Genomic DNA, 25,195 nt, shown 5'->3' with positions numbered 1-25,195 from the left:
TAATAGATATAGTTTTTGAAGCTACTCCAATTTAAATAAATATTTTTATTAGCGTAAAAAATAATAATCTTATTAATATCTTCATTAATAGATATAACTTTATTTGTTAATTTTGTTAATAAATAATCTATCTTATCACTATTTACTTTAATAAAAAAATTTTTTGAAGCTTATTTAGTTTTTTTAATATTAATTTTAAATTTTTATCAATTAAATCATTAAACCAAGATATTTGATTTTTAAGTTTCCTTTAAAAAATATTTAAGAATTTAGATCAAAAATTAGTATGAAAGATTACTAAATTTGAATTTTAAGTCTGGTTTAACTGTTTATACAGGAACAGTGCTTGGTTTTAGATAAGATCATCCATTTTTAGCATGGGATCCTGATTTTTAAAAGGAAAAAGGACTTAATAATTTTAATAAAATCTAATTTAAAACGATTAAATAAAAATATTCAGATGAAATTGCATAAATAGAATAATTTTAATTAATTTTATCGAAAGACTAATTAGAAGTATTTTCAAAATTTGCAATAAAGAAATAAATATTAACAAATAAGTAAATTAAAATTATCAATAATAGATTGATGATTTGTAAAATTAAGTACAACTTCTCGAAAGTTAAGTTAAAAAAATTAATGAAACATTAAGTATATTTTGATATTTAATTTTTAAATGTATTTTAAAGATATGTTTTATATTTATATTTATATATATTGTACTTTACTTTTAATTATAGCTAATCCTGTAATTTCAATTAATTTTTATGATTTAAAGCTAATTTATCTATAAATAATAATTTATTTATTTTCTATAATTGAGTAAATAAAATAATTTAAAGTAATACTATTAAATTGATCTATAAGAATTATTAATTAATAAATTATAAGAAAATAACTATCTTTCTATCTTGATGAAATTTGATTAGATAAAATTAGCTTTTTTAATTCAATTCGAATTTCTTGTCTATAATTTAGCGTCTGTCTAGATTTTTGAAAATTTATTAATCAAAATAAATCAAATACTTGAATATTAATTTGTAATATCAAAATTCATTTAAGATAGATGAGACACTAAAAACAAAGAAGTAAAAAATAGAAAGTTAAAGAAATTTAATTATAATTAACAAGCTCAAAAATTAAACAAAGTAAAGTGTAAACAATATTTAAATTTAATGGTTTTTTTTAACCAAAAATTAAATAATACATTCATTTATTTAATTTTTTAAGTATTTTTTTTCATTTTTATCTTTCACTTTTAAAATATTAAAATATATGAACAATTCATTACATTTCTTTCGAATTCTAATTCTTATAGAAATAAAGGCATGAAAAAATACACTTTTCAGGATGTTTTTTTAAATAAGATTTTAGCTAAATAATTATTATCGAACATGAATAACCTCTAGTAATTGCTTATTTATTAAAAGTGTAACCAAATTTTTTTAAATTATGACAATATGTAATTACTCAAAAAATCTTTAATCAATATTGATCCAATAATTAAGCTACTTTCTCTTAAGTAAACTATCAGAATACTCAATACGATAATCAATTTTATAATAGATATAAGAGTTAGTCAAAATCAGCTAATTAAAGTGATCAGCAGCAAAGACATAAAGAGTATATTAATTCAAAACAAAACATCAAAAAAAGTACATTAAAATCTGGAATTTACAATAAGAAAGTATCAATAAATCCATTAATATTAAGTAAATAACTAAGCAATATAAACCAGAAGTATACAAATGAGGCATTGATTAAATCATTAATAGAATTAGTTCAAATACCTCACAGTATAAATACATAATAATAAAACTTTTTATTTGACATACTCAAAAGCTACTAATTTTATAAGCCTTAAAATAATTATGAAAGAGTTATTCTATCATTTAATGTATTAATGAGAAAAATTAGGCAAATCTATCAAATTAAAATACAAAGAAAAGTCTCCAGAAAAATAAAATAAAAAACATTATCAAAGCTTAAATTAATAACCAATTTAGTTTTATAAAAATCTACTCAAATAAAATTGAGTTAGAAAACAAATTATAAGATTCAAATATAGAAGAAAACCATAAAAATAATTCTACACAATGAATTGATATATGTATATCAATCAATATATTCATTCTTATGTTTAGTTGTATTAAATATTTCTAATTAGATTTCACTTATTAATTTATTAAAAAGCTATTTAAGGTTATTAATTAATTTTTCTATTTATAGCACTTCCAGCTGTTAATTAAATTCCTATAAATGTGGAAAACTAACAATTTAATTTCTGGATTTGTTATTAAGCAGATTACTGAATAAATTCTTTTGTTTTATGATTTTTTAATTTAAATATTCAATTTTAGGTATTAAATTTTTATATTATAATAGATTTTTATTATATATATAGTATCCTATGGTACTGACTTTTTGAAGGCTACATACAAACAAATAGAATACATATGTAGATTAACTGCTAGAATTTTTTCAAATATATATGACTAAATAAATTAGCTGATCATTTCTAATTCCTACTATATATATTTTTAAGTATATGTTTAAATACAAATATTAAGTTTAAATAGTAAATGTTAAATTAATTTTTCTGTGATATCTATCTCTTCATAAAGCTAAATATATAAATTATTATTTGATAATTATTATATTTATTTGTTCTTTTTATCTATTTATAATTAATTAATTAATTAATTAATTAATTAATTAATTAAATTTCATAAATTGCTATTCAATATTTTTGAAGGAAAAAAAATGATATAATAGATTAAAAAATACTATAGCTTAGAAGAAGTAATTATTAATTTTCTTATTAACAACCTTTAAATTTATATTAATTAATAAAAAAAGTTTTTAAGCTCTTCACTTTTATCTCATTAGGTTCTCCATATTAATTTTCGTTCGTATATTTAATTAAAAAATATTATTTTTATTATTATTATTATTATTCATATCTTTTGTATATTTAATTTTCAATTTATTTAAAAAATAATTTTTATAAAAGAAATTATCATCATTATTTATTTATTGATTTTTATTAAAACAAAAATTTTTTAGCTATTTTAACTTAATTTTCATTTCAATTTTTAATTTTTTATTATTTGATATTTTTTCTTGATTTTTTGCTATTAAAACTTACGTTTAAAACATTAAATCTCTTTTAATTTATTTGATCTGCTCTCCTTTTTCTTTTTATTATGATTTCTTATTTTTTCATTCTTTATTAAATTTATTAATTATTAATTAATCTTATTATTTCATATTATTTCTTCATTTTATCCTCCTAATTAACTAAAGTGAAATGCCTATTTAATTTATAAAAGGCGAAATGTAATATATCCTTATAACATAATAAATAAAGCTAAATTAGCTTAAAACAGCTTTATTTTTGAGTTTTTAGAAAGCTTTAAATTCACAAAATGCAAAATTTGAAAGAATATATATCTCATATTCTTATAACATATCATTTTTTTTGAAAAAAAAGAAATTTTTAAAACCTAGGATGGAAAAAAATTCATAAAAAAAATTTTTAATTTTAATTTTATATTATAATAAGTGTTTAAAATAGGTTTTTGGTTTGATTGTTTTTTATAAACCCCCCCCCCCCCCCCCCTTATTTTAGACACTGTTAATGATATAAATATATAAAGGTATAAAATTAAAATTGGTGATGAAGGTGCATTAGGCTTAGGTTCTGCTTTAGCAAATTGCATTAATCTCTCAAATTTGAGACTGTACCTTGAGTAAAAACAGTTTATTTGTTTTGGATTGTGATATTTTAAATTACAAACAATAAAGCTCTTTTTTCTTTTTATTGTGTTTGTTTTTTTGTTCTTTCTTTGTTAATTTAGCACATCATTTTATTTTCAATTTTTGATTTTATTATTAATTAATTAATCATATTATTTCATATTTTTTCCTTCTAATTAACTATTTAATGATATATTTTTTGTTCAATATTTAAAAAGTTATAATTAAATTGGTGATGAAGGTGCATCATGCTTAGGTTCCGCTTTAGTAAATTGCATTAATCTCTCAAATTTGGCACTTACCCTTTAGTAAAAATAGTTTATTTGTTTTGGATTGTGATATTTTAAATTATAAAAACTAATTACAAACAATAAAGCTCTTTTTTCTTTTTCTTTTTCTTTTTATTGTGCTTGCTTTTTTTTGTTCTTTCTTTGTTAATTTAGCTCATTATTTTATTTTCAATTTTTGCTTTTATCATTAATTAATTAATCTTATTATTTCATATTTTTTCCTTCTAATTAACTATTTAATGATATATTTTTTGTTCAATATTTAAAAAGTCGAAATTAAATTGGTGTAATGGGTGCATCAAGCTTAGGTTCTGCTTTAGCAAATCGCATTAATCTCTCAAATTTGACACTTGATCTTGGGTAAAAACAGTTTATTTGTTTTGGATTGTGATATTTTAAATTATAAAAACTAATTACAAACAATAAAGCTCTTTTTTCTTTTTCTTTTTATTGTGCTTGCTTTTTTTGTTCTTTCTTTGTTAATTTAGCTCATCATTTTATTTTAAATTTTTGTTTTTATCATTAATCAATTAATCTTATTATTACATATTTTTTCCTTCTAATTAACTATTTAATGATATATTTTTTCTTCAATATTTAAAAAGGTCTAATTAAATTGGTGATGAAGGTGCATCAGGCTTAGGTTCTGCTTTAGCAAATCACATTAATCTCTCAAATTTGACACTTACCCTTTAGTAAAAATAGTTTATTTGTTTTGGATTGTGATATTTTAAATTATAAAAACTAATTACAAACAATAAAACTCTTTTTTCTTTTTCTTTTTCTTTTTATTGTGCTTGCTTTTTTATTTTTCTTTCTTTATTAATTTAGCTCATCATTTTACTTTCAATTTTTGCTTTTATTATTAATTAGTTAATCTTATTATTTCATATTTTTTCCTTCTAATTAACTATTTAATGATATATTTTTTGTTCAATATTTAAAAAGTTATAATTAAATTGGTGATGAAGGTGCATCATGCTTAGGTTCTGCTTTAGTAAATTGTATTAATCTCTCAAATTTGACACTTGATCTTAGGTAAAAACAGTTTATTTGTTTTGGATTGTGATATTTTAAATTATAAAAACTAATTACAAACAATAAAGCTCTTTTTTCTTTTTCTTTTTATTGTGCTTGCTTTTTTTTGTTCTTTCTTTGTTAATTTAGCTCATCATTTTATTTTTGATTTTTGCTTTTATTATTAATTAATTAATCTTATTATTTCATATTTTTTCCTTCTAATTAACTATTTAATGATATATTTTTTGTTCAATATTTAAAAAGTGATAATTAAATTGGTGCTATCGGTGCATCAGGCTTAGGTTCTGCTTTAGCAAATTGCATTAATCTCTCAAATTTGGCACTTGATCTTGGGTAAAAACAGTTTATTTGTTTTGGATTGTGATATTTTAAATTATAAAAACTAATTACAAACAATAAAACTCTTTTTTCTTTTTCTTTTTCTTTTTATTGTGCTTGCTTTTTTATTGTTCTTTCTTTGTTAATTTAGCTCATTATTTTACTTTCAATTTTTGCTTTTATCATTAATTTATTAATTTTATTATTTCATATTTTTTCCTTCTAATTATCTATTTAATGATATATTTTTTGTTCAAAATTTAAAAAGTCGAAATTAAATTGGTGATGAAGGTGCATCAGGCTTAGGTTCTGCTTTAGCTAATCGCATTAATCTCTCAAATTTGACACTTTATCTTAAGTAAAAACAGTTTATTTGTTTTGGATTGTGATATTTTAAATTATAAAAACTAATTACAAACAATAAAGCTCTTTTTTCTTTTTCTTTTTATTGTGCTTGCTTTTTTTTGTTCTTTCTTTGTTAATTTAGCTCATTATTTTATTTTCAATTTTTGCTTTTATCATTAATTAATTAATCTTATTATTTCATATTTTTTCCTTCTAATTAACTATTTAATGATATATTTTTTGTTCAATATTTAAAAAGTTATAATTAAATTGGTGCTATCGGTGCATCAGGCTTAGGTTCTGCTTTAGTAAATTGCATTAAACTCTCAAATTTGGCACTTAACCTTAGGTAAAAACAGTTTATTTGTTTTGGATTGTGATATTTTAATTTATAAAAACTAATTAAAAACAATAAAGCTCTTTTTTCTTTTTCTTTTTATTGTGTTTGCTTTTTTTGTTCTTTCTTTGTTAATTTAACTCATTATTTTATTTTCAATTTATGCTTTTATTATTTATTAATTAATTAATTAATTAATTAATCTTATTATTTCATATTTTTTCCTTCTAATTAACTATTTAATGATATATTTTTTGTTCAATATTTAAAAAGTGATAATTAAATTGGTGCTATCGGTGCATCAGGCTTAGGTTCTGCTTTAGTAAATTGCATTAATCTCTCAAATTTGACACTTGATCTTGGGTAAAAACAGTTTATTTGTTTTGGATTGTGATATTTTAAACTATAAAAATGAATATAAAAAAGCTCTTTGAATATATTTGATAACTTTTATTTGATTTATTTTTTTATCTTTTTTATTGAACTTATATTATTTTATTTATTAATTTAAAGAATATTTTATAATTTAAAAGTTTATTTTATTTTGATATTTATTTTAAAATTTACACAATTTTATTATAAACTTTTTAGATTAATGTGTAAATCATAAGAATTCAAAGTAAAAAGCAAGTGTCTTAAATCAAAAAGATTAGTCGTCTTTAAGTAATATTTCTTATGATAAACAACAGGTGAAAAAAGGATGAATAAATATAAAATGTTTGAATAATATTATTTATTTTTTTATATAATATTTTGAAAAAATGTTTTTAATCTAAAAAAAAATAGATAGATAAATTTTATTATTGATTTTATATTTATAAATAACATTCATATTTTTGTAAGTAAATAAATAATTTATCAAAATACAAAAATTAAATTTACTTAAATAAATTAAATCCTCTAAGCAAACCCTCCTGTTCCTCCAAAAACGATCAAATAATTTGAAACTTTTAGTGTTATATTATATCTCATTAAATTAAATAAATGCCAAGCTTTTATATGTCGGTTATTTTTTACTCTTAAATATGATCAATCAATCATAAATCTATCCTTTTTTTATTTATCATGATTAATTAATTAGATACCATGATTTAAATAAAACCTCAAGGAGAAATCAAATTTTACTTTTTATTTTAACTTTTGTGGTTATAATGTTTTTTTTTCCTCAAATTTTTAATTTATCTTATGATCATTTTTTTCATAATATATTTTTAAAAATCTTAAAATAATTGTTTTTTAAATTATCATTTATTCATTTAGACAATACGAATTTGATTTTTTTATTTAATAATATTTAGAATAAATCAATGACTTTAAAAGTCGTTAATGTTAATGTTTAATTTGGGTTTTTATAAGCTTATTTCATATCAAGAATTTATGTAATTTTTTTTAATGTGGTATTATAAATTTTAAAATGCTTATCTTGTTTTTTATTATAAAATGTTGTCTAAATATTCTAGAAAAATGCAAATCAGAAGTTTCGAGGGTTTGTTTTGTCTATGGGAACTTTTGTAATAAATATGTATGTACTATCAAAAAAATCAAAAATGTGAAAATGGATTCTGAAAATAATCTATGTTTTTGGAGTCAATTATTAATATTTCTTTTTTAATATTTTAAATATATAGCTACACGCCATTTTAAAATTTAGTGGCTCCAGTAATATATTAGATTCTCAGAGACCTGACTCAACCCCCATTTTTTTGTGGAATTACAGTATATATATAAATTTAACTGCTATATATTTTCAAATATATATGACTAAATAAATAGCTGATCATCTCTAATTCCTACTATATATATTTTTAAGTATATGTTTTAAGTTTAAATAGTAAATGTTAAATTAATTTTTCTGTGATATCTATCTCTTCATAAAGCCAAATATATAAATTATTATTTGATAATTAATTATTATATTTATTTGTTCTTTTTATCTATTTATAATTAATTAATTAAATTTCATAAATTGCTATTCAATATTTTTGAAGGAAAAAAAAATGATATAATAGATTGAAAGATATAATATATTGGAAGAAGTAATTATTAATTTTCTTATTAACATCCTTTAAATTTATATAAATTAATAAAAAAAGTTTTTAAGCTCTTCACTTTTATCTCATTAGGTTCTCCATATTAATTTTAGGTATATTTAATTAAAAAATGTTATTTTTATTAAAATTTTTTGTATTTATAATTTTCAATTTGTCTCTTTTAATTTATTTGATTTGTTCTCCTTTTTCTTTTTATTATGATTTCTTATTTTTTCATTCTTTATTAAATTTATCAATTATTAATTAATATTATTATTTCATATTATTTCTTCATTTTATCCTCCTAATTAAATAAAGTGAAATGCCTATTTAATTTATAAAAGGCGAAATGTAATAAATCTTTATAACATAATAAATAAAGCTAAATTAGCTTAAAACAGCTTTTTTTTGAGTTTTTTGAAAGCTTTAAATTCACAAAATGTTAAATTTGAAATAATATATATCTCATATTCTTATAACATATCATTTTTTTTGAAAAAAATAAATTTTTAAAACCTAGGCTGGCCCCAGACCTAATCTAAAAATTTTATGTACCCTGTAGGGCAGTTTTCTCATTATATATTATATTTTTATTCAATTAAATTTAATAACTCTATTGAATTTTCTTATTTCTACATAGCAGATAGCTAAGTTAAAAAATTAATTAATTAATTAAAAACAAATGCATTTAATTAAATGCCATTCACTTATCTAGTCGTTTCCAAACAACAAAATTTTTGAATGGCATTTTGAAAAATTATAAAACTCACTTTTTGTAAATTTGTATAGCAACTTATTGTATTTAATGATATATTTTTTATACAATATTAATGAAGTGACAATTAAATTGGTGATGAAAAAGCATCAAACTTAGGTTCTGCTTTAGCAAATTGCATTAATCTCTCAAATTTGACAATTGACCTTAGGTAAAAACAGTTTATTTGTTTTGGATTGTGATATTTTTAATTATAAAAACTAATTACAAACAATAAAGCTCTTTTTTCTTTAACTTTTTATTGTGCTTGCTTTTTTGTTCTTTCTTTGTTAATTTAGCTCATTATTTTATTTTCAACTTATGCCTTTATTATTAATTAATTAATATTTTTATTTCATATTTTTTCCTTCTAATTAACTATTTAATGATATATTTTTGTTCAATATTTAAAAAGTTTTAATTAAATTGGTGCAATGGGTGCATCAAGCTTAGGTTCTACTTTAGCAAATTGCATTAATCTCTCAAATTTGGCACTTAACCTTTAGTAAAAATAGTTTATTTGTTTTGGATTGTGATATTTTTAATTATAAAAACTAATTACAAACAATAAAACTCTTTTTTTCTTTTTCTTTTTATTGTGCTTGCTTTTTTTTGTTCTTTATATGTTAATTTAGCTCATTATTTTATTTTCAACTTATGCTTTTATTATTAACTAATTAATATTTTTATTTCATATTTTTTCCTTCTAATTAACTGTTTAATGATATATTTTTTGTTCAATATTTAAAAAGTGGGAATCAAATTGGTGATGAAGGTGCATCAAGCTTAGGTTCTGCTTTAGCATATTGCATTAATCTCTCAAATTTGACACTTGATCTTTGGTAAAAACAGTTTAATTGTTTTGGATTGTGATATTTTTAATTATAAAAACTAATTAAAACGATTAAGCTCTTTTTTCTTTTTCTTTTTATTGTGCTTGCTTTTTTTTGTTCTTTATTTGTTAATTTAGCTCATTATTTTATTTTCAACTTATGCTTTTATTATTAATTAATTAATATTTTTATTTCATACTTTTTCCTTCTAATTAACTTTTTAATGATATATTTTTTGTTCAATATTTAAAAAGTGATAATTAAATTGGTGTAATGGGTGCATCAGGCTTACGTTCTGGTTTAGCAAATTGCATTAATCTCTCAAATTTGACACTTAATCTTCGGTAAAAACAGTTTATTTGTTTTGGATTGTGCTATTTTTAATAAAAAAAACTAATTACAAACAATAAAGCTCTTTTTTCTTTTTTATTGTGCTTGCTTTTTTTTGTTCTTTATTTTTTAATTTAGCTCATTGTTTTATTTTCAACTTATTCTTTTATTATTAATTAATTAATATTTTATTTCATATTTTTTCTTTCTAATTAACTATTTAATAATATATTTTTTGTTCAAAATTTAAAAAGTAGGAATAAAATTGGTGATGAAGGTGCATCAGGCTTAGGTTCTGCTTTAGCAAATTGCATTAATCTCTCAAATTTGACACTTGATCTTTTGTAAAAACAGTTTATTTGTTTTGGATTGTGATATTTTTAATTATAAAAACAAATTTAAAAAGTGATAATTAAATTGGTTATGAAGGTGCATCAGGCTTAGGTTCTTATTTAACAAATTGCATTAATCTCTCAAATTTGAAACTTTATCTTAGGTAAAAACAGTTTATTTGTTTTGGATTGTGATATTATAAACTATAAAAATGAATATAAAAAAGTTCTTTGAATATATTTGATAACTTTTATTTGATTTATTTTTTTATCTTTTTTATTACACTAATATTATCTTATTTATTAATTTAAAGAATAATTTTTAATTTAAAAGTTTATTTTATTTTGATATTTATTTTAAAATTTATATAATTTTATTATAAACTATTTAGCTCAAAGAATAAATCTTAAAAATTCAAAGTAATAAGCAAGTGTCTTAAATCAAAAAGATTAGTCGTCTTTAAGAAATGTTTCTTATGATAAACAACAGGTGAAAAAAGGATGAATAAATATAAAATGTTTGAATAATATTATATAATATTTTGAAAAAGTGTTTTTAATCTAAAAAAAAATAGATAGATAAATTTTATTATTTTTATAAATAATATTCATATTTTTGTAAGTAAAAAAATTATTTATCAAAATACAAAAATTAAATTTACTTAAATAAATTAAATCCTCTAAGCAAACCCTCCGGTTTCTCTAAAAACGATCAAATAATTTGCAACTTTTAGTTTCATATTATATCTTATTAAATTATATAAATGCCAAGCTTTTATATGCCGGTTATTTTTTAATCTTAAATATTATCAATCAATCATAAATCTATCCTTTTTTTATTTATCATGATTAATTAATTAGATACTATGATTTAAATAAAGCCTCAAGGAGAAATCAAATTTTACTATTTATTTTAACTTTTGTGGTTATTATGCTTTTTTTTGTTTTTTTTTCCTCAAATTTTTAATTTATCTTATGATCATTTTTTTCATTTTATATTTTTTAAAATCATAAAATAATTGTTTTTTAAATTATTATTTAGACAATACGAATTTGATTTTTTAATTTAATAATATTTAGAATAAATCTATGACTTTAAAAGTCGTTAATGTTAATGTTTAATTTGGGTTTTTATAAGCTTATTTCATATCAAGAATTTATGTAATTTTTTTTAATGTGGTATTATAAATTTTAAAATGATTATCTTGTTTTTTATTATAAAATGTTGTCTAAATATTCTAGAAAAATGCAAATCGGAGGTTTCGAGGGTTTGCTTTATCTATGGGAACTTTTGAAATAAATATGTATGTACTAGAATAGAAATATTTCCATTCATTTTTCATACCAACCACTGTCAATCCCCCCCTAAATAATGAATTATTAATATAAATTAAAATTTTTTTAAGTTAATTGCAAAAAGCATTGAACAGCACTTATATTTTACTAGTATGGATTTGCGTAATTAAGGAAAATCAAAAAATAATTTTTTTTATTTAAATTTATTTGTACAGAAAAATTCAGATAAATAAATACAAAAAAAATATTTAATAAATTATTTTATTTTTCAATTAGATAAAATTAATTTTGTTTATTTTAAAAAGTCATTTTTCAGTGGTTTTGCTCTTTTTAGCATGGTAATTTATTATTTTATATCCAGTTTGTTAACTAAACTTTTGTTTTGATATAAACTTCTGAGCTAGTGTCAACTTGTTTACCAAAGATTTCCTCCATTAATAGCTCCATAGGTTTATTAGCATTATTTGCTACATGCTAAAGACACTTCTACTTGTAAAGATCGTACTCATGGTTCATTTCTGCTGCTATATTGCTCTCTAAGGCATCTATTGGGTTTGGATGAAGCATCAATTCGCTTATTGAGTTAAAAACTGCAGCCATAGTTAAAGCTGGTGACCAATTGTCTTTAAGAATATCAATGCAAATTCTACCTTGAGAATTGACATTGCAATGATATATGGGAGTAATAAATTTTACAGAAGGAGGTTTAAAAGGATAGGATTAAGGAAAGTTGATATAGAGCATATAAACACCTTAATGGTAGCTAGAGCCTTCTGGACCAATCATTAATACCTTCCAGTTTGTAATATCATCTTATTCGGGAAAGACTTTTACTTTATAGGTTTCTGGCTACTAAGGGAAAAACTCTAGTTCTCTTATTAGCCTTTTCATGCAACCGCTGCTATGGCTTATTTAATTCTATTGTGCTGTAGTTGATGCTGATGATGATTATGGTTGCTATTAATTGTTCTAAGGAGGTTGGGAAATAACTTTTTAATACTTCTTAATAATGTCTGAGACATCGCCAGCTTATTTGCTGATTTATGCTTGATGAGTTACTTAGATTCCTTCTGTGTCAAAGGGTTTGTCACGAAGGATATCTAAATTGATTTCTACATTTTGTAAAGGCAAATTATTACTATTAGGTAAATCTCTTGCTCTTACTGATAATATAGTTTCAATTTCAAATAATTTCATTCCAACGGCGAGATCTTAAGGACAATAGCAGCGACCACCGCTTGCATGAGTGATTGTTTTAAGTCCAAAACTCTCCTTAGAGACAACAAAGGAGTCGAGAGTAATCCTATTCATAACGATCTATTTAGCAACTTCTTCTGGCTTGTATTTAGATTAGTTGTCTTCTCCATCAGTCATTGCAATCAGTCTCAGAATAATGTTTGGATATTTCTTTTTTATTAGTAGAAGACTGTTAATACCCTCCATTAGGGCATCATATAAACGAGTAGATCCTCTTGGATTAGCATCATCGACAAGTTTGATAAAATGATTCATATCTTTAGTAAAATCGCATTTCTTTTCAATCCTATCATCGAACCAATATAGCTGAACAATATGATTATATTCGTAGGCTAAAGTTTTATCAGCGAATGCTGAAAAAAATGCATTTACAGCACCAATTCTCGAAATCAAAGGGTCATTAAAGAACCCAGATTTCATAGACCCAGAGACATCATAAATAACTACAATAGCCTCAGCTGGATCTTCTTCCTTGTATTATAACTCAACCTAATTTAATTGACCTTGCTACTCTTGATTCACTTGATCTTAGTTTGTTGTATCTGTTTATTTTTAGATATTCTATGCATTTTAATTGTTTTACTCTTACTATTACTGTAAAACTGTTTGATTTACAATGATCTTAACTAGGTCATTTTAATTTATGAGCGAAGAAACTATGTCAGAATCTGAAAAAGCAAACTCGTCCTCATCCGCTAACAAAAAACTTTGAGCATCAAAAGTTTAACCCTTAATTAATTCAGACAACCTAGCTAAGAGAAGAGATTTGAGTTCTCCAATAGTCTGATCTGGCTAGGTAATGACCTGTTTGAATTTATTTGCCTCAAATTAAACTCTGATTGACTTAAGATTTCCTTCCATAACTATTTGTATTTGCTAATATAAAATTTCTAGAGCAATATAACTTAAAAAGCTTTTATTTAGTTTGTATATTAATAATTTATTAATTAATTAATTAATCAAGTAAGTACTTCTACTTTTTTTTGCTTTCTGTTATTTATATTAATTTATGAACAACAATTACAATTAAAGAAAGATACAATATTTAATAGTGAACGCTAACTTCTAAAGCGTCTATAAATAAAGAGCAGAAATCGTCAAATCAATCAGATTTAAACAAAATAAGATATTATAGACAATCTGATTATATATGTTCAGATATCTTTTATTATTATTAATAATAATTTATATATTATTAATTAATGTAAATAACCATAACTCACTATTCTGTATTTATGGATAAGAAATAAATAGATCAATGTTTCTATTTTTAAATTATGTAATATCATTTAATTTTTTGTTATGAAAGAAAATATTTTTAATATTAAATTAAATATTTACAAATTTATTTTATATCATGATTAATGATTTATATATTATTAATTAATTAATAAAAATAATCATAAATCACTATCCATTATTTATGGATAATAAATAAATTGATCACTGTTTCTATTTTTAAATAAGTAACATCATTAAATTTTTTGTTTTTAAAGAAAATATTTTTAATATTAAATTAAATAAAACAAATTTATTTTATATTATGATTAATGATTTATATATTATTAATTAATTAATTAATTAATTAATTAAATAATTAAAATAATCAATTCACTATTCTATGTTTATGGATAATAAAGAAATAGATAACTGTTTCTATTTTTAAATAAATAACATCATTAAATTTTTTGTTTTTAAAGAAAATATTTTTAATATTAAATTAAAAATTTACAAATTTATTTTATATTCTTATTAATGATTTATATATGATTAATTAATTAATAAAAATAATCATAAGTAACTATCCATTATTTATGGATAATAAATAAATTAATCACTGTTTCTATTTTTAAATAGATAACATCATTAAATTTTTTGTTTTTAAAGAAAATATTTATAATATTAGATTTAAATAATACAAATTTATTTTATATTATGATTAATGATTTATATATGATTAATTAATTAAATAATTAAAATAATCAACTCACTATTCTATGTTTATGGATAATAAATAAATAAATAGATCGCTGTTTCTATTTTTAAATTATGTTTATATTTTTAACATAAACTTAAGTATTTACAAATATTTGTTTTTTATTAATTAATTAATAAAAATAGTCAACTTACTATTCTATGTTTATGGATAATAAATAAATAGATCAGTGTTTCGATTATTAAATTATGTTAATATTTTTAATATTAACTTAAATATTTATAAATAAATGTTGTTTTATTACTAATAATTTATATATTATTAATTAGTAAATAAAAATAATCATTACTAACTATACTATATTTTGGATAATAATCGCTTTTTATTTTTTTAAATAATGTTATATCATCTAATTTTTTGTTTTAAAAGAAAATGTTTTAAAAATTTACATAAATATTCACAAATTTATTTAAAAATAATATATTTTTTTTATATTAAACAAAAACTAACAAAGAAAGATACTTAGATTTTTTCAAAAATTTCTCGTTGATTGATAATTTAAAAAAAAGCCTAAAACTAATTGTTTTATAAATATGAATAAATTTAAAGCAATTATTTATTAAGTCTGAGAAAATTAATTATTTTTCAATTTTATTTTTTGTATATTTTTAAAAATATGAATTGAAAAAATTTGATTTATTTAATTATTTATCTATCTCATTTTCTTTTTATCTATCTATCTATCTATCTATCTATCTATCTATCTAAATACCAACCAATTTATCTATCTATCTATCTATATCATTATTTTTCTATCTTTCTATTTTAAGCGGATTTAGAGCAAATAAACTGAAAAAAGTTTAAGGAAAATTTCTTTTGGATTTATAAATTGATATAATAAAATTTTTTTATTTACCATAAATAAAATATATAAATATACTGACTAAATTAATGACTAATTTTTTAAGATTCAAATTATTTGGATTGAAAAAGAGTATTTTTTATTGTTTGATCAATTAATCAGACATCATATCCATTAAGAAAATCAATTACTCATTGTATTTCTTTTGAGAGTTTGTAGAGATTCTATAAACATTTCTTAACTTGTTTAAAATAATTATAAAATTATATTCAATTTAAACGAATTTAAGATCAATAAACATTTTTTAGATTAGGTTTATTGTTTATTAATTTATATTTAAAATAGATTAAATGGTTTAAGCGAGTTATTAATTAAGATTAGAGTAATCTGAAGACAGTGTTTTTTTGCAAAGTAAATTATAAGCAAAAGAGTGTTATTGTAACATATAATAACATTATTTTAATATTTTTTGTATAAATTTATATGTATTTAGTTATCTATTGAATAATCTAACCATCTTACTAATTAAATTTAATCTCTCTTAATAATTCTCATTTAACTCTATTTAATTGTTGTGAAAAGAAATTATCTTTATCACTTTTTTTTAGGTAAAAACATATCTTCATACATGTAAGTTACGCAATCAAAATATGTGCTCAACTTATCTTGTTTGTTTTGGATTTCTGATGAGAAGTATAATCTAGGAAAATGCATGAAAAAACTCTCAAATTTTTTTCTCAGGTCATACTTTTTTATAATAAATTTTAAGTCTGGCACTTTTTTTTTAAATTCTTATTTAATCAAATCATAGGTTTCTTCATCTACAGTGCTAAGAAACTTCATAAACATTCTCGTGATGTTTTTTTTGTAATTATTTCTCAGAGCTCTATTTTCTTCGATTTCTTAGTTAATTTGGTCCTACATTTAATTTTTTTATTCAGTTGCTAGATAGATTTGAATTTAATGGAAATCAATTCAATTTGTCAATTGATTAATTGGTTGGTTGCTTTTGTTAATTTTGAATATACTTTTTTTGTTTGTTTAGTTTTTATTTAATTATAAATATTTTTAGATTTTAACTGCCTATCTTTGTAAAGTATTTAAACAGGCCAAAGATTATTTTAAATAAAAGTGTTTTATAGTTAGATAATTTTAATCAAAAAATAAATAAGATAAAATAATTTCATATAAAATATAATAGCCATCTTTTTTGTACCCTTAATTAATTTATAAACAATATAATAGCTACAGAATGCAATCAATGCAAAAAAGATTATCAAACAAAATCCATAAAGAAAATTAGTATAATTATCATTTTTAATATTTCAATTTTGCTTTATTATTTACTAGATATATTGCATTTATATTACACAAATTTTTTTTTTTTTGGTATTTTAGAATGCTTATTAAATGAATAACTCCTTCATTAATATTTTAATTCATTTATCTTGTATTTTTTTATAGTAAGAATTTTTAAGTAAATAATACAAATAAAAACAAAGAAACAAAGCAATTAAGCTATATAGATTGTTAATTAACATATATGAAAAAGGATAAATTTTAGGACAATTTTTTAAATTCTGAATAAAATGCATTTGTTGATTTTTAGACATTTTCATATTAAGGTAGTTATTTGCTCGCTTGATCAAAATTTAAGTTTTCCTAATGTTGTTTTAATTTGTAATTCTCCATTTTTTTATTTTTAGGGGACTAAAGTGAAGACATGAATTAAATTTTGGCTATTACATAATCATAAATGAAATCTAAGGTATTTGCTTATTTAATAAATATTTAAAGTAAATAAAATTCTTTTCTATACTTACTTAAAGAATAGACAAGATTTTAAGTTAGAAATAGAAAAAAATTTAACTGGTTGATAAATGCTTATTTAATTTCACCACTTTTCTACTGAATTTTTATTTTAGCAGATATAAATGCCTAATCGCAATTAACAATTAATTTCTAAAACAATTAGGAAGGAAATACCGACTTAGCATAAATGGAGATACCTTTTACAGCACAAAATAACTTAGATAAAACCAATTAGCGCCAGTAATTCCAGCTGATTCAGTAAAATTTTGAGTTTTATGATTGTAGTTGTTGATTATAAATAATCGTATTCTTTTTTATAGAGAACTAAAGTAAACAATAGAGCAAGGTAGTAGTAATACAAGAAATAATTCAAAGTATAGAGATTCGCTTTTGAAAAAATAGAACTCACCTAATAGATAGTAATTGCAAGTAAAGTTTGCATAAGATTAATTTCGATAAAATCAAAATTATTCAAATAATGATAGTAGTACTGTAAATTAGCAATAATAACCAAAAAATCAAGCATATTAATTTGATGAAATTCAATCATAACAATATAATTATAACTAAAATACATAAACATTTAATGACCAAATTTCACAAAATATTTAAAATCTACCACAAAGGAAATTCAGACAAAATAATTATTTTTACCAAGAACCTAATGATACTTAATCTATCCAAGCAAAATCTCCTATTGATTCACTCAGAAAGAGGTAGTTAACAGGAGATTTTAATTAAGACTCAGGTAAGCAAACAAACAAACAAACAAACTAACTAATATATAAATAAATAAATTAATAAAGTGCTCACAATATTATTTAGCCATTCTATTTTATTAAATCTCATTAATTATCTATCTTATTTATTTTTTATTGATTCTCTAAGCCAATTAATTCTTTTTCTTTTTTTAACAGATTTCTCAATCTCATTGAAAAAAGGAACAAGTAAACTCATCAACTCCTAAAATGATACTCTTTCTATTATAAAATCAATTAAAGATTTAAGAAGTTAGTTCTCTTCAAGGTAATATGAAAGAAGTGAATCAGGACCATTCTTTTATGACTTCTTAAATAACTTATGCTTGCTTACAAAAAAGATCTTATCGCCAGGCGACAAAATTAATTAAGTTGATTGCTCGTTTCAGGTATTTTAACGTTCATTTTACTACTAATAAATCAATATTACATATATAAAACATCATCGACATGATTTTGCAAAAATAATTTAATTTTTTACTAATTTCATGCAAATTTAAATTAATTTTATTAGATTCATACACAATTTATGCTAAAAAAGCTCAAATACAACAATTTCTTTGCTTTTAATTCTAATCCAAAAGATATAAAATAATTCTAGCACTACATAAATTATTTTCATTTTATAATCGTAAAATTCTATCTAAAAAAGAAAATATCAAAAAATTTATCTCAAAACATGTTAATAAGCCAATAAATTACTTTTGAAAAATCATATTACGCATATCTTATTCATAATACAATTTGATATTTTCAGTAAAACAAATACGTTTTAAAATAAAATTTGTCTATTTTTAATATTAACTATGTAAGCGTTACTATTATATTAACTTTTAAAAATTATAAAGTATTTTAAGGCAATGGTTAGATAACTATTCTAATTTAATTTAATTTTTCTATTTTAACGTTAATATTTTATTTAGTGTAAGATTTCGCAATAGCTAAATAACTTGGATGTTTTTAATTAATTTTTCTTTTCTAAATTTGATATTTATTTTGCTATTTCTTTCAATTATTCAAATATTAACTAGTTAATTACAAATAAAAAAAATAATTATTTTTACTACTTTAAATAAAATGGATAGTCTATACAACTATTCATATACATGATGAGTTTAAGAAAAATTATAAAATTTCTTACATTTTATCTAACTCTGATAATTAAATTCATTGATGTATTTAAAAGTTTGTTTACAATATCTGCTGCTTTCTTAACAAAATTTGCTTTCAAAATTAATAAATTTACAAGTGAAAAATTCAAAAATTTTAAAAAATAAATATCTTAAAATTATTGTTTTTATGATTTTGATTTAAGTTTTTGCTTACTTTTTTATCTAGTTTTGCTATTGAAAGAACTTTTTTATTTAATATTTGAAAAAAGGGAATTGAAAATGCTATTTAATACATTGAAGCTTAATAAAATAATTTGTAAACATAAAACACAGATGATGGTATTTAGAAGGTTTAAGTACTTTAAATATTGTCTTCAGAATTCACTTGGCTTAAAGAAAAAAAGAAAGAATTAGAAAGCCAATAAAACTTTCAAAATGAATCAAATACAACACCAAAAAGAGGTCTTTTAAACAATGAAAAAAAAAAAATTTTAACAGAGGATGCGCAGCTGAACGTTTTCACTAATAAAGATAGATTTGGAGCTAGTGAAAGAGTTGATTAAGTCAACATAAGTCCATTTAATCATCATTAAACTAAAAAATTTTAATTCTAAAATACACAGTCTCAGTAACATACATAATCATCATAATATTCTTAGTCGATGTCCTCGAACTCTCCAAGTGTGTCTCATCAATTTTCTCCTTCAAAGTTGTAATAGAATTAATAAAGTAGATTTTCGATTAGTTCAATGCTTTAGAGACAATATAGTATCACGACTAACCAATCTACTCCTAAATAAATGGAATGTTCTAAAATTGCTCATAAACACTATTTTCATAAGAATACTGCTCTTTAAATTCAAACTGAGGGTCTATCACCGAGATTAAATCCTTCAACAAATCCAAATAAATCTTCTTAAAGAAGTTCTATTTCTAGTCATAAAGCTTCTTCAATAATCTCTGGGCAGGTTTTGACCAACAACTCTCTAAATAAGTTTCTCATTGGATTGCAGCAACCTGATGATTTTTAAATCCAATTAGAAAGAAAATCAAATGCAATATGTCCGCTTACTAAAAATTTTTAATAAACAAAGACTTCTAAAATTAAATAAATGAATTTACTCAAAACTCAATCACCTCTCTCTGCTCAATCTCTTTCTCCCTATTCTAAATCACCTCTTTCTTCGTCTTCCTCTTCTAAAAAAAAATTTTTTTAACCGTCTAAAAATATTGCTAATTAAATTAAATATAAAGAAGTGCAGCCTTTCGTGGACCCAAATAACAGACCCAAAGAACATTTAGACAAAATTGAAAAAAAACAAGCATATGGATAGCAATATAGAGATTTTTTAGATATAATTAACTTTTCCAATGGAATTATACAGCCATTTAAAATCAAAATGCACGTCCCTATTTACAAAATAGGACTAAATACACAAAACGATCCCCAACTTATAGCCTAAGTTGTCTAAAAAAGGTGACTTTTATTTTAAAATTTTTAAACATCTAAATTAATATGAAAAAAAAAAAGATGGTGGTGGAAGTTCTCTGATGGAAGAGATAATGGATGCGATTTCTAACTGCTATGGACTGACGAAAAAGACTACAATTTCTTCAAAAATATGAAATCTGTTAAAGAAATATGCAACGAAAATATCGTCATTGCTGGAGATAAGTAATCTTCATACGAAGACTAAGGAATCATAAAATAATCTCATTATTATGGAAACTAAGAGTGTCAAATTGAAAGCCAGTTATAGAAATTCATAAGAGATAGAGATGCTCAACACATTAAGCAGTATTTGATAGAAAATGAAGTAAAAGACATATTTAAAATAACCTATTTTATATCCTTTTTTATTATTAAATTCATAGAAATCGTTTGAGGGTCCTTTGAATTTACTTTCCCATCAAAACAGCTAAGAAGGATGCTTTATTAGCTAGTCATACAAAAATTTAATAATCCTTAAAAATCCAATTATTTACTAAATTATTAATTAACTTTAAGAAAACTAAGAGTTCATTTCAAAAAAAGTAAGCATTTGCTCATAAATTTGGTCATTTTTAGATATAATAAAATATTTATTTTTACTTAATTTATTCATGAAAATTTTTAATGAACCTACTTATTTTTAATAATAAAAATAGAATCTAATCAATAATATTAAATTTTACTACAATCAAAAATATGACTCCTGTGAAAAAGCTTTTAACATTATTCCTAAATCCTTCATCATAACCAAAAATAGCGATCAAGGAAAAACAGAGTGGAGGAATTAAAAGCTTTATGAAACTAGCGCAAGAAAATCTGATTCATCTCAAAAAACTCTATCTTCTTGTTTATGGATTATAAAGTAACAAGGTCGAAATTCATGGAGGAATTATAAAAGTATTTTTTTTACCTTTCTTAATGTTTATCTTCTGTAAATAATTTAAAATATCTTCTATTTCAATTTTAAAAAAATTGAAGACCCTAATAAGAAGTATTTAATAAAAATGAATTTTAAATATATTATCAAACTGAGTTAGTAATAAAACTTTCTTTAATAAATAGTAACAAACGAATATTCGGTTATAGACTAATTTATTGAAAATTTTCAAAATCAACATAAATAGTCTTACTTTATTATATAGCAGTACATTCCAGATCCTTTATTGCTTGTTGGTAGAAAAATTTCATTGCAATTTTTCTTGCTAGTAACATGCTATAATGACTATGTCAAAGGTATTTCCAAAAAAAATTCTAAACAATAAATCTTAAACACCAATTTTATGTATTATTTCAAAAGGGTATCTTTATGATGAAGGAATTGTTAACATGAGCTCATAAAATTATTAAGCTGAAGAATTCAATAATATTTACATTCATAATACAAATATTAACACATAGCAATACTCCTAAAATGAAAATGAATTTTCTCAAAATAACAAGATAATGTTTTCATACTTCAAAGACTACGTCAACGACTAAAAGCAAAAAGGGAACTTTAGCCAAATAGATACCAATATAATTATGCAGAAAATAAAAGTAAATATGCATTCATTCACAACTATCAACACTAATACAAATTTATTTTATTCATTCATTTATTAATTAATATATTAAATTGACAATTATTTTTAAACTAAATTATTCCTTTTTATACAATCAGAAAATATGCCAAACTGTGATTCTCTCTGCCTATTGCAAAGCAGACAAGCTTCAAAAACAATTTGCTTTTTAAGTAAAACTTATTTTAATAAACTAGCAGAATGTTATTTTTAAATTTTTAAACTAGACATTTAGCATAGACTTTTTGATTGACGAATTAGGGCAAGTTTGGCTCAATGATGTAGAACCCGCTCCTTAATATAGCTAATTTGATGGCTATTCTCTACAAAAATTAGCGCTTTCTTTGATCGATCAAACCTTTTAAATTGCCGTTGATCCATTATTCCCACCACCTCACTTTCCTATTTCTTACTTAGATCAAATTCCTTAAAAAATTTACTCAGAAAATAAATTTTAGCTAATTTTCGATCAAATTTTGTCGAACATAACTTTAATATAAAATATAAAATGAAAAATTTTCATTCATATATAACAAAAACTATTAATACTTTCTCATTATATTAATAAAATTATCTCACCTTTTATGTTTTTCATGTCAATAGAGCCTTCTTTATTCATTCTTATAAAGCTAACAAAATACAATAAATATAAATTTCTTTTTTTATTAGTAGATCTTATTTATTTATTTATTTATTTATTTATTTATTTATTTATTTATTGATGATAACTTGAAATAAATATTGTTAAATTAATTTGTGGCTAAAAGTTTAATTACCAATTTTGAAAATATCTTTTTAAAAATTTTAGGAATAAATCTAAAAATTAATTTAATTTAAAAGGTATCCTGTTAAGAGAAAGTAGGATTAATTTAATACAGAAAAAATAGATTGTGCAATTATAATATTTTTCATACATTATATTGAAATAGACTTATATATTTTAGATTATTTTGATAAGAGGTTTTGGAAATATTCTTTCAATAAACAAATAACTAATTATCAAATATAAAATTTCGATAAGTATTTATCCTATGAATAAAATAAGTAATTATTATACATTTTTAACTATAATTGTGTAATTGATTACATAGCTATCCATAAGATCAGAGCGGTTACTTTTACTTTAACACCAAAATAAATTAAATTTAATTATAATAGCAGAGAGTACTTTGATTATGCTAATATTAAGAAAAGGTTATTATACTGACTGGTAAATACATACAAAAATAATTTTTAGACTAATTAATTAAACTAATAAATAACAATAAGAATAATTAGTAATATATATTGTAAATAATCATTAATTTACACCTCCAAATAGTCATTTATTTTTTATTAAAATTACAAACTGATTTTTTTAAATTATAAAATTTTATTTATTATTTTTGTCTTTTTCTTGATAAAAATATAGTGAATGATTTTCTTTAACTATTTTTAAAAATATTAATAATATTTTATTATTTTTATTTTTAAATTTAATACAATTTATTTAAATAGACATTATCTAAAATAATTCAATTTTTTATCATAATTTAAAAAAAAAGAAATAAAAACAATTATCAATTTTAAACAATAATTTTTAATCCTCAAAAGCATAATTTTTTGAAAGGATATACATAAAAAAGCAGAGTAAAAATCCTAAAAAAGGGTGACATTAGTCAACAGTATTTATGAAAGTAGGTATGAAAAATATGAAAATAATAATTTTCACAATTTAATATGGAATATAAGAGATATTTTATAAAAGAGATGAATAACCAAAAAAAAATAGAAAAGTAGAACATAGTTCAAAATATAGCAGTTAAATATAAATTTAAAAAAAAGTAATGGAAATTTATAGTTTCCTTGATATTAACATTTTTAATTAATATTTGCTTTAACATGAAAATAAAAAACTTCTTTTTTAAAAAATGTTCATTTAAAAAAATAATAATCAATCAATTTTGCAATTCTTATAAAATTGATTTATTCATTTTATTAATCTTTTAAATAAATTTATTTATTTTAAAATATAAATTTTTTAAAAAAATGATGTGAATTTATAGTCTCTTTGATATAAATATTTAAATTAATAATATCAATTAAGTGAAAATAAAAAACTTATTTATTAAGAAACATTCATTTATTAAATCAATAATCAATCAATTTTGCTTCATTTATTTTATTTTTTTATTTCTCTTATTTTTTATTAGTTAGTTAATTTAACTTTTACTTTTTTTATATTTTCAACTTTTACTTTGATTATTAATTATTTTATAAACTTCTTAACATTTCATACTTTTACTCAAAATATATAATTAATTTGTTTATTTGCTTATTGATTAGTTAATTAATAAGGAGGAAAAACTGATTTTCTTCTATGTTTCAAAGGTTATAATTATTTTAATTCAATTAGTTCATCAAGCTTAGGTTCTTGTTAAGCAAAATACACTAAATATGTAATTCATTTCTTTGTTTAAATAGATTATTTTGATATTTTTAATATGAAAATGAATTTAAAAGAATATATTTATTTTGTATTTGTTTAATAGCTTTTTATTTGATTTAATTTTCTTTTTTATTATGCTTGTGTATTTTTTCATTCTTAATTTAACATATTCATTTTTATTTTCAACTTTTGTTTTCATTTTTCATAATTCATTTCTTATTATCATATATATATTTTTTTCTTCATTTTTTCCTTCTACCTACCTACTTAATTAATTAGATATTTTTTCTTAATGATTCATTTTTTATTTTCAA

The 25,195-nt window shown here is 20.6% G+C and overlaps 7 protein-coding genes across 7 annotated transcripts in view; 3 read left to right on the top strand and 4 right to left on the bottom strand. All coding sequences in view use genetic code 6, as the record gives it.

Annotated features, from left to right (window-relative positions):
- Nucleotides 1–2,259: 2,259 nt before the first annotated feature.
- On the top strand, nt 2,260–6,484 carry TTHERM_001341652 (transmembrane protein, putative; the record flags this gene model as incomplete). Its single annotated transcript, XM_012800976.1, has 11 exons — nt 2,260–2,802; nt 2,860–2,912; nt 3,660–3,752; nt 3,978–4,067; nt 4,320–4,409; nt 4,655–4,744; nt 4,998–5,087; nt 5,334–5,423; nt 5,677–5,766; nt 6,013–6,102; nt 6,364–6,484. 11 exons carry the CDS (start codon nt 2,260–2,262, stop codon nt 6,482–6,484), a joined length of 1,440 nt encoding a protein of 479 aa, XP_012656430.1.
- Nucleotides 6,485–8,373: 1,889 nt separating this feature from the next.
- On the bottom strand, nt 8,374–8,823 carry TTHERM_001341641 (hypothetical protein; the record flags this gene model as incomplete). Its single annotated transcript, XM_012800975.1, has 1 exon — nt 8,374–8,823. One exon carries the CDS (start codon nt 8,821–8,823, stop codon nt 8,374–8,376), a length of 450 nt encoding a protein of 149 aa, XP_012656429.1.
- A 485-nt stretch (nt 8,824–9,308) lies between these two features.
- TTHERM_001341630 (hypothetical protein) lies at nt 9,309–10,849 on the top strand (the record flags this gene model as incomplete). Its single annotated transcript, XM_012800974.1, has 6 exons — nt 9,309–9,379; nt 9,627–9,716; nt 9,962–10,051; nt 10,292–10,381; nt 10,444–10,533; nt 10,762–10,849. 6 exons carry the CDS (start codon nt 9,309–9,311, stop codon nt 10,847–10,849), a joined length of 519 nt encoding a protein of 172 aa, XP_012656428.1.
- A 1,128-nt stretch (nt 10,850–11,977) lies between these two features.
- TTHERM_01341620 (ubiquitin-conjugating enzyme E2) lies at nt 11,978–13,783 on the bottom strand (the record flags this gene model as incomplete). The annotated part of the gene is made up of 1 exon (XM_001027552.1): nt 11,978–13,783. One exon carries the CDS (start codon nt 13,781–13,783, stop codon nt 11,978–11,980), a length of 1,806 nt encoding a protein of 601 aa, XP_001027552.1.
- Nucleotides 13,784–16,314: 2,531 nt separating this feature from the next.
- On the bottom strand, nt 16,315–16,644 carry TTHERM_01341610 (hypothetical protein; the record flags this gene model as incomplete). Its single annotated transcript, XM_001027551.1, has 1 exon — nt 16,315–16,644. The coding sequence occupies one exon, from the start codon at nt 16,642–16,644 to the stop codon at nt 16,315–16,317; it is 330 nt and encodes a 109-aa protein (XP_001027551.1).
- Nucleotides 16,645–17,188: 544 nt separating this feature from the next.
- TTHERM_01341600 (tubulin-tyrosine ligase family protein) lies at nt 17,189–22,965 on the top strand (the record flags this gene model as incomplete). Its single annotated transcript, XM_001027550.2, has 13 exons — nt 17,189–17,345; nt 17,427–17,488; nt 17,696–17,790; nt 17,853–18,280; nt 18,450–18,679; nt 19,672–20,879; nt 20,934–21,219; nt 21,278–21,436; nt 21,551–21,791; nt 21,957–22,127; nt 22,192–22,430; nt 22,555–22,626; nt 22,681–22,965. Exons 1-13 carry the CDS (start codon nt 17,264–17,266, stop codon nt 22,963–22,965), a joined length of 3,558 nt encoding a protein of 1,185 aa, XP_001027550.2. The 5' UTR covers nt 17,189–17,263.
- Nucleotides 22,966–25,178: 2,213 nt separating this feature from the next.
- Nucleotides 25,179–25,195, bottom strand: part of TTHERM_01340600 (transmembrane protein, putative) — a gene marked incomplete at both ends in the record, with an annotated part of 734 nt that continues 717 nt past the window's right edge. Inside the window, one exon of the mRNA XM_001027549.3 lies at nt 25,179–25,195. This exon is cut by the window's right edge and continues 111 nt beyond it. Within this exon, the coding sequence (XP_001027549.3) occupies nt 25,179–25,195 (17 nt within the window).

Source organism: Tetrahymena thermophila (assembly GCF_000189635.1).
Source record: "Tetrahymena thermophila SB210 genomic scaffold scf_8253864, whole genome shotgun sequence".
Taxonomy (NCBI): domain Eukaryota; phylum Ciliophora; class Oligohymenophorea; order Hymenostomatida; family Tetrahymenidae; genus Tetrahymena; species Tetrahymena thermophila.
This window is presented reverse-complemented; position numbering and strand designations above follow the sequence as displayed.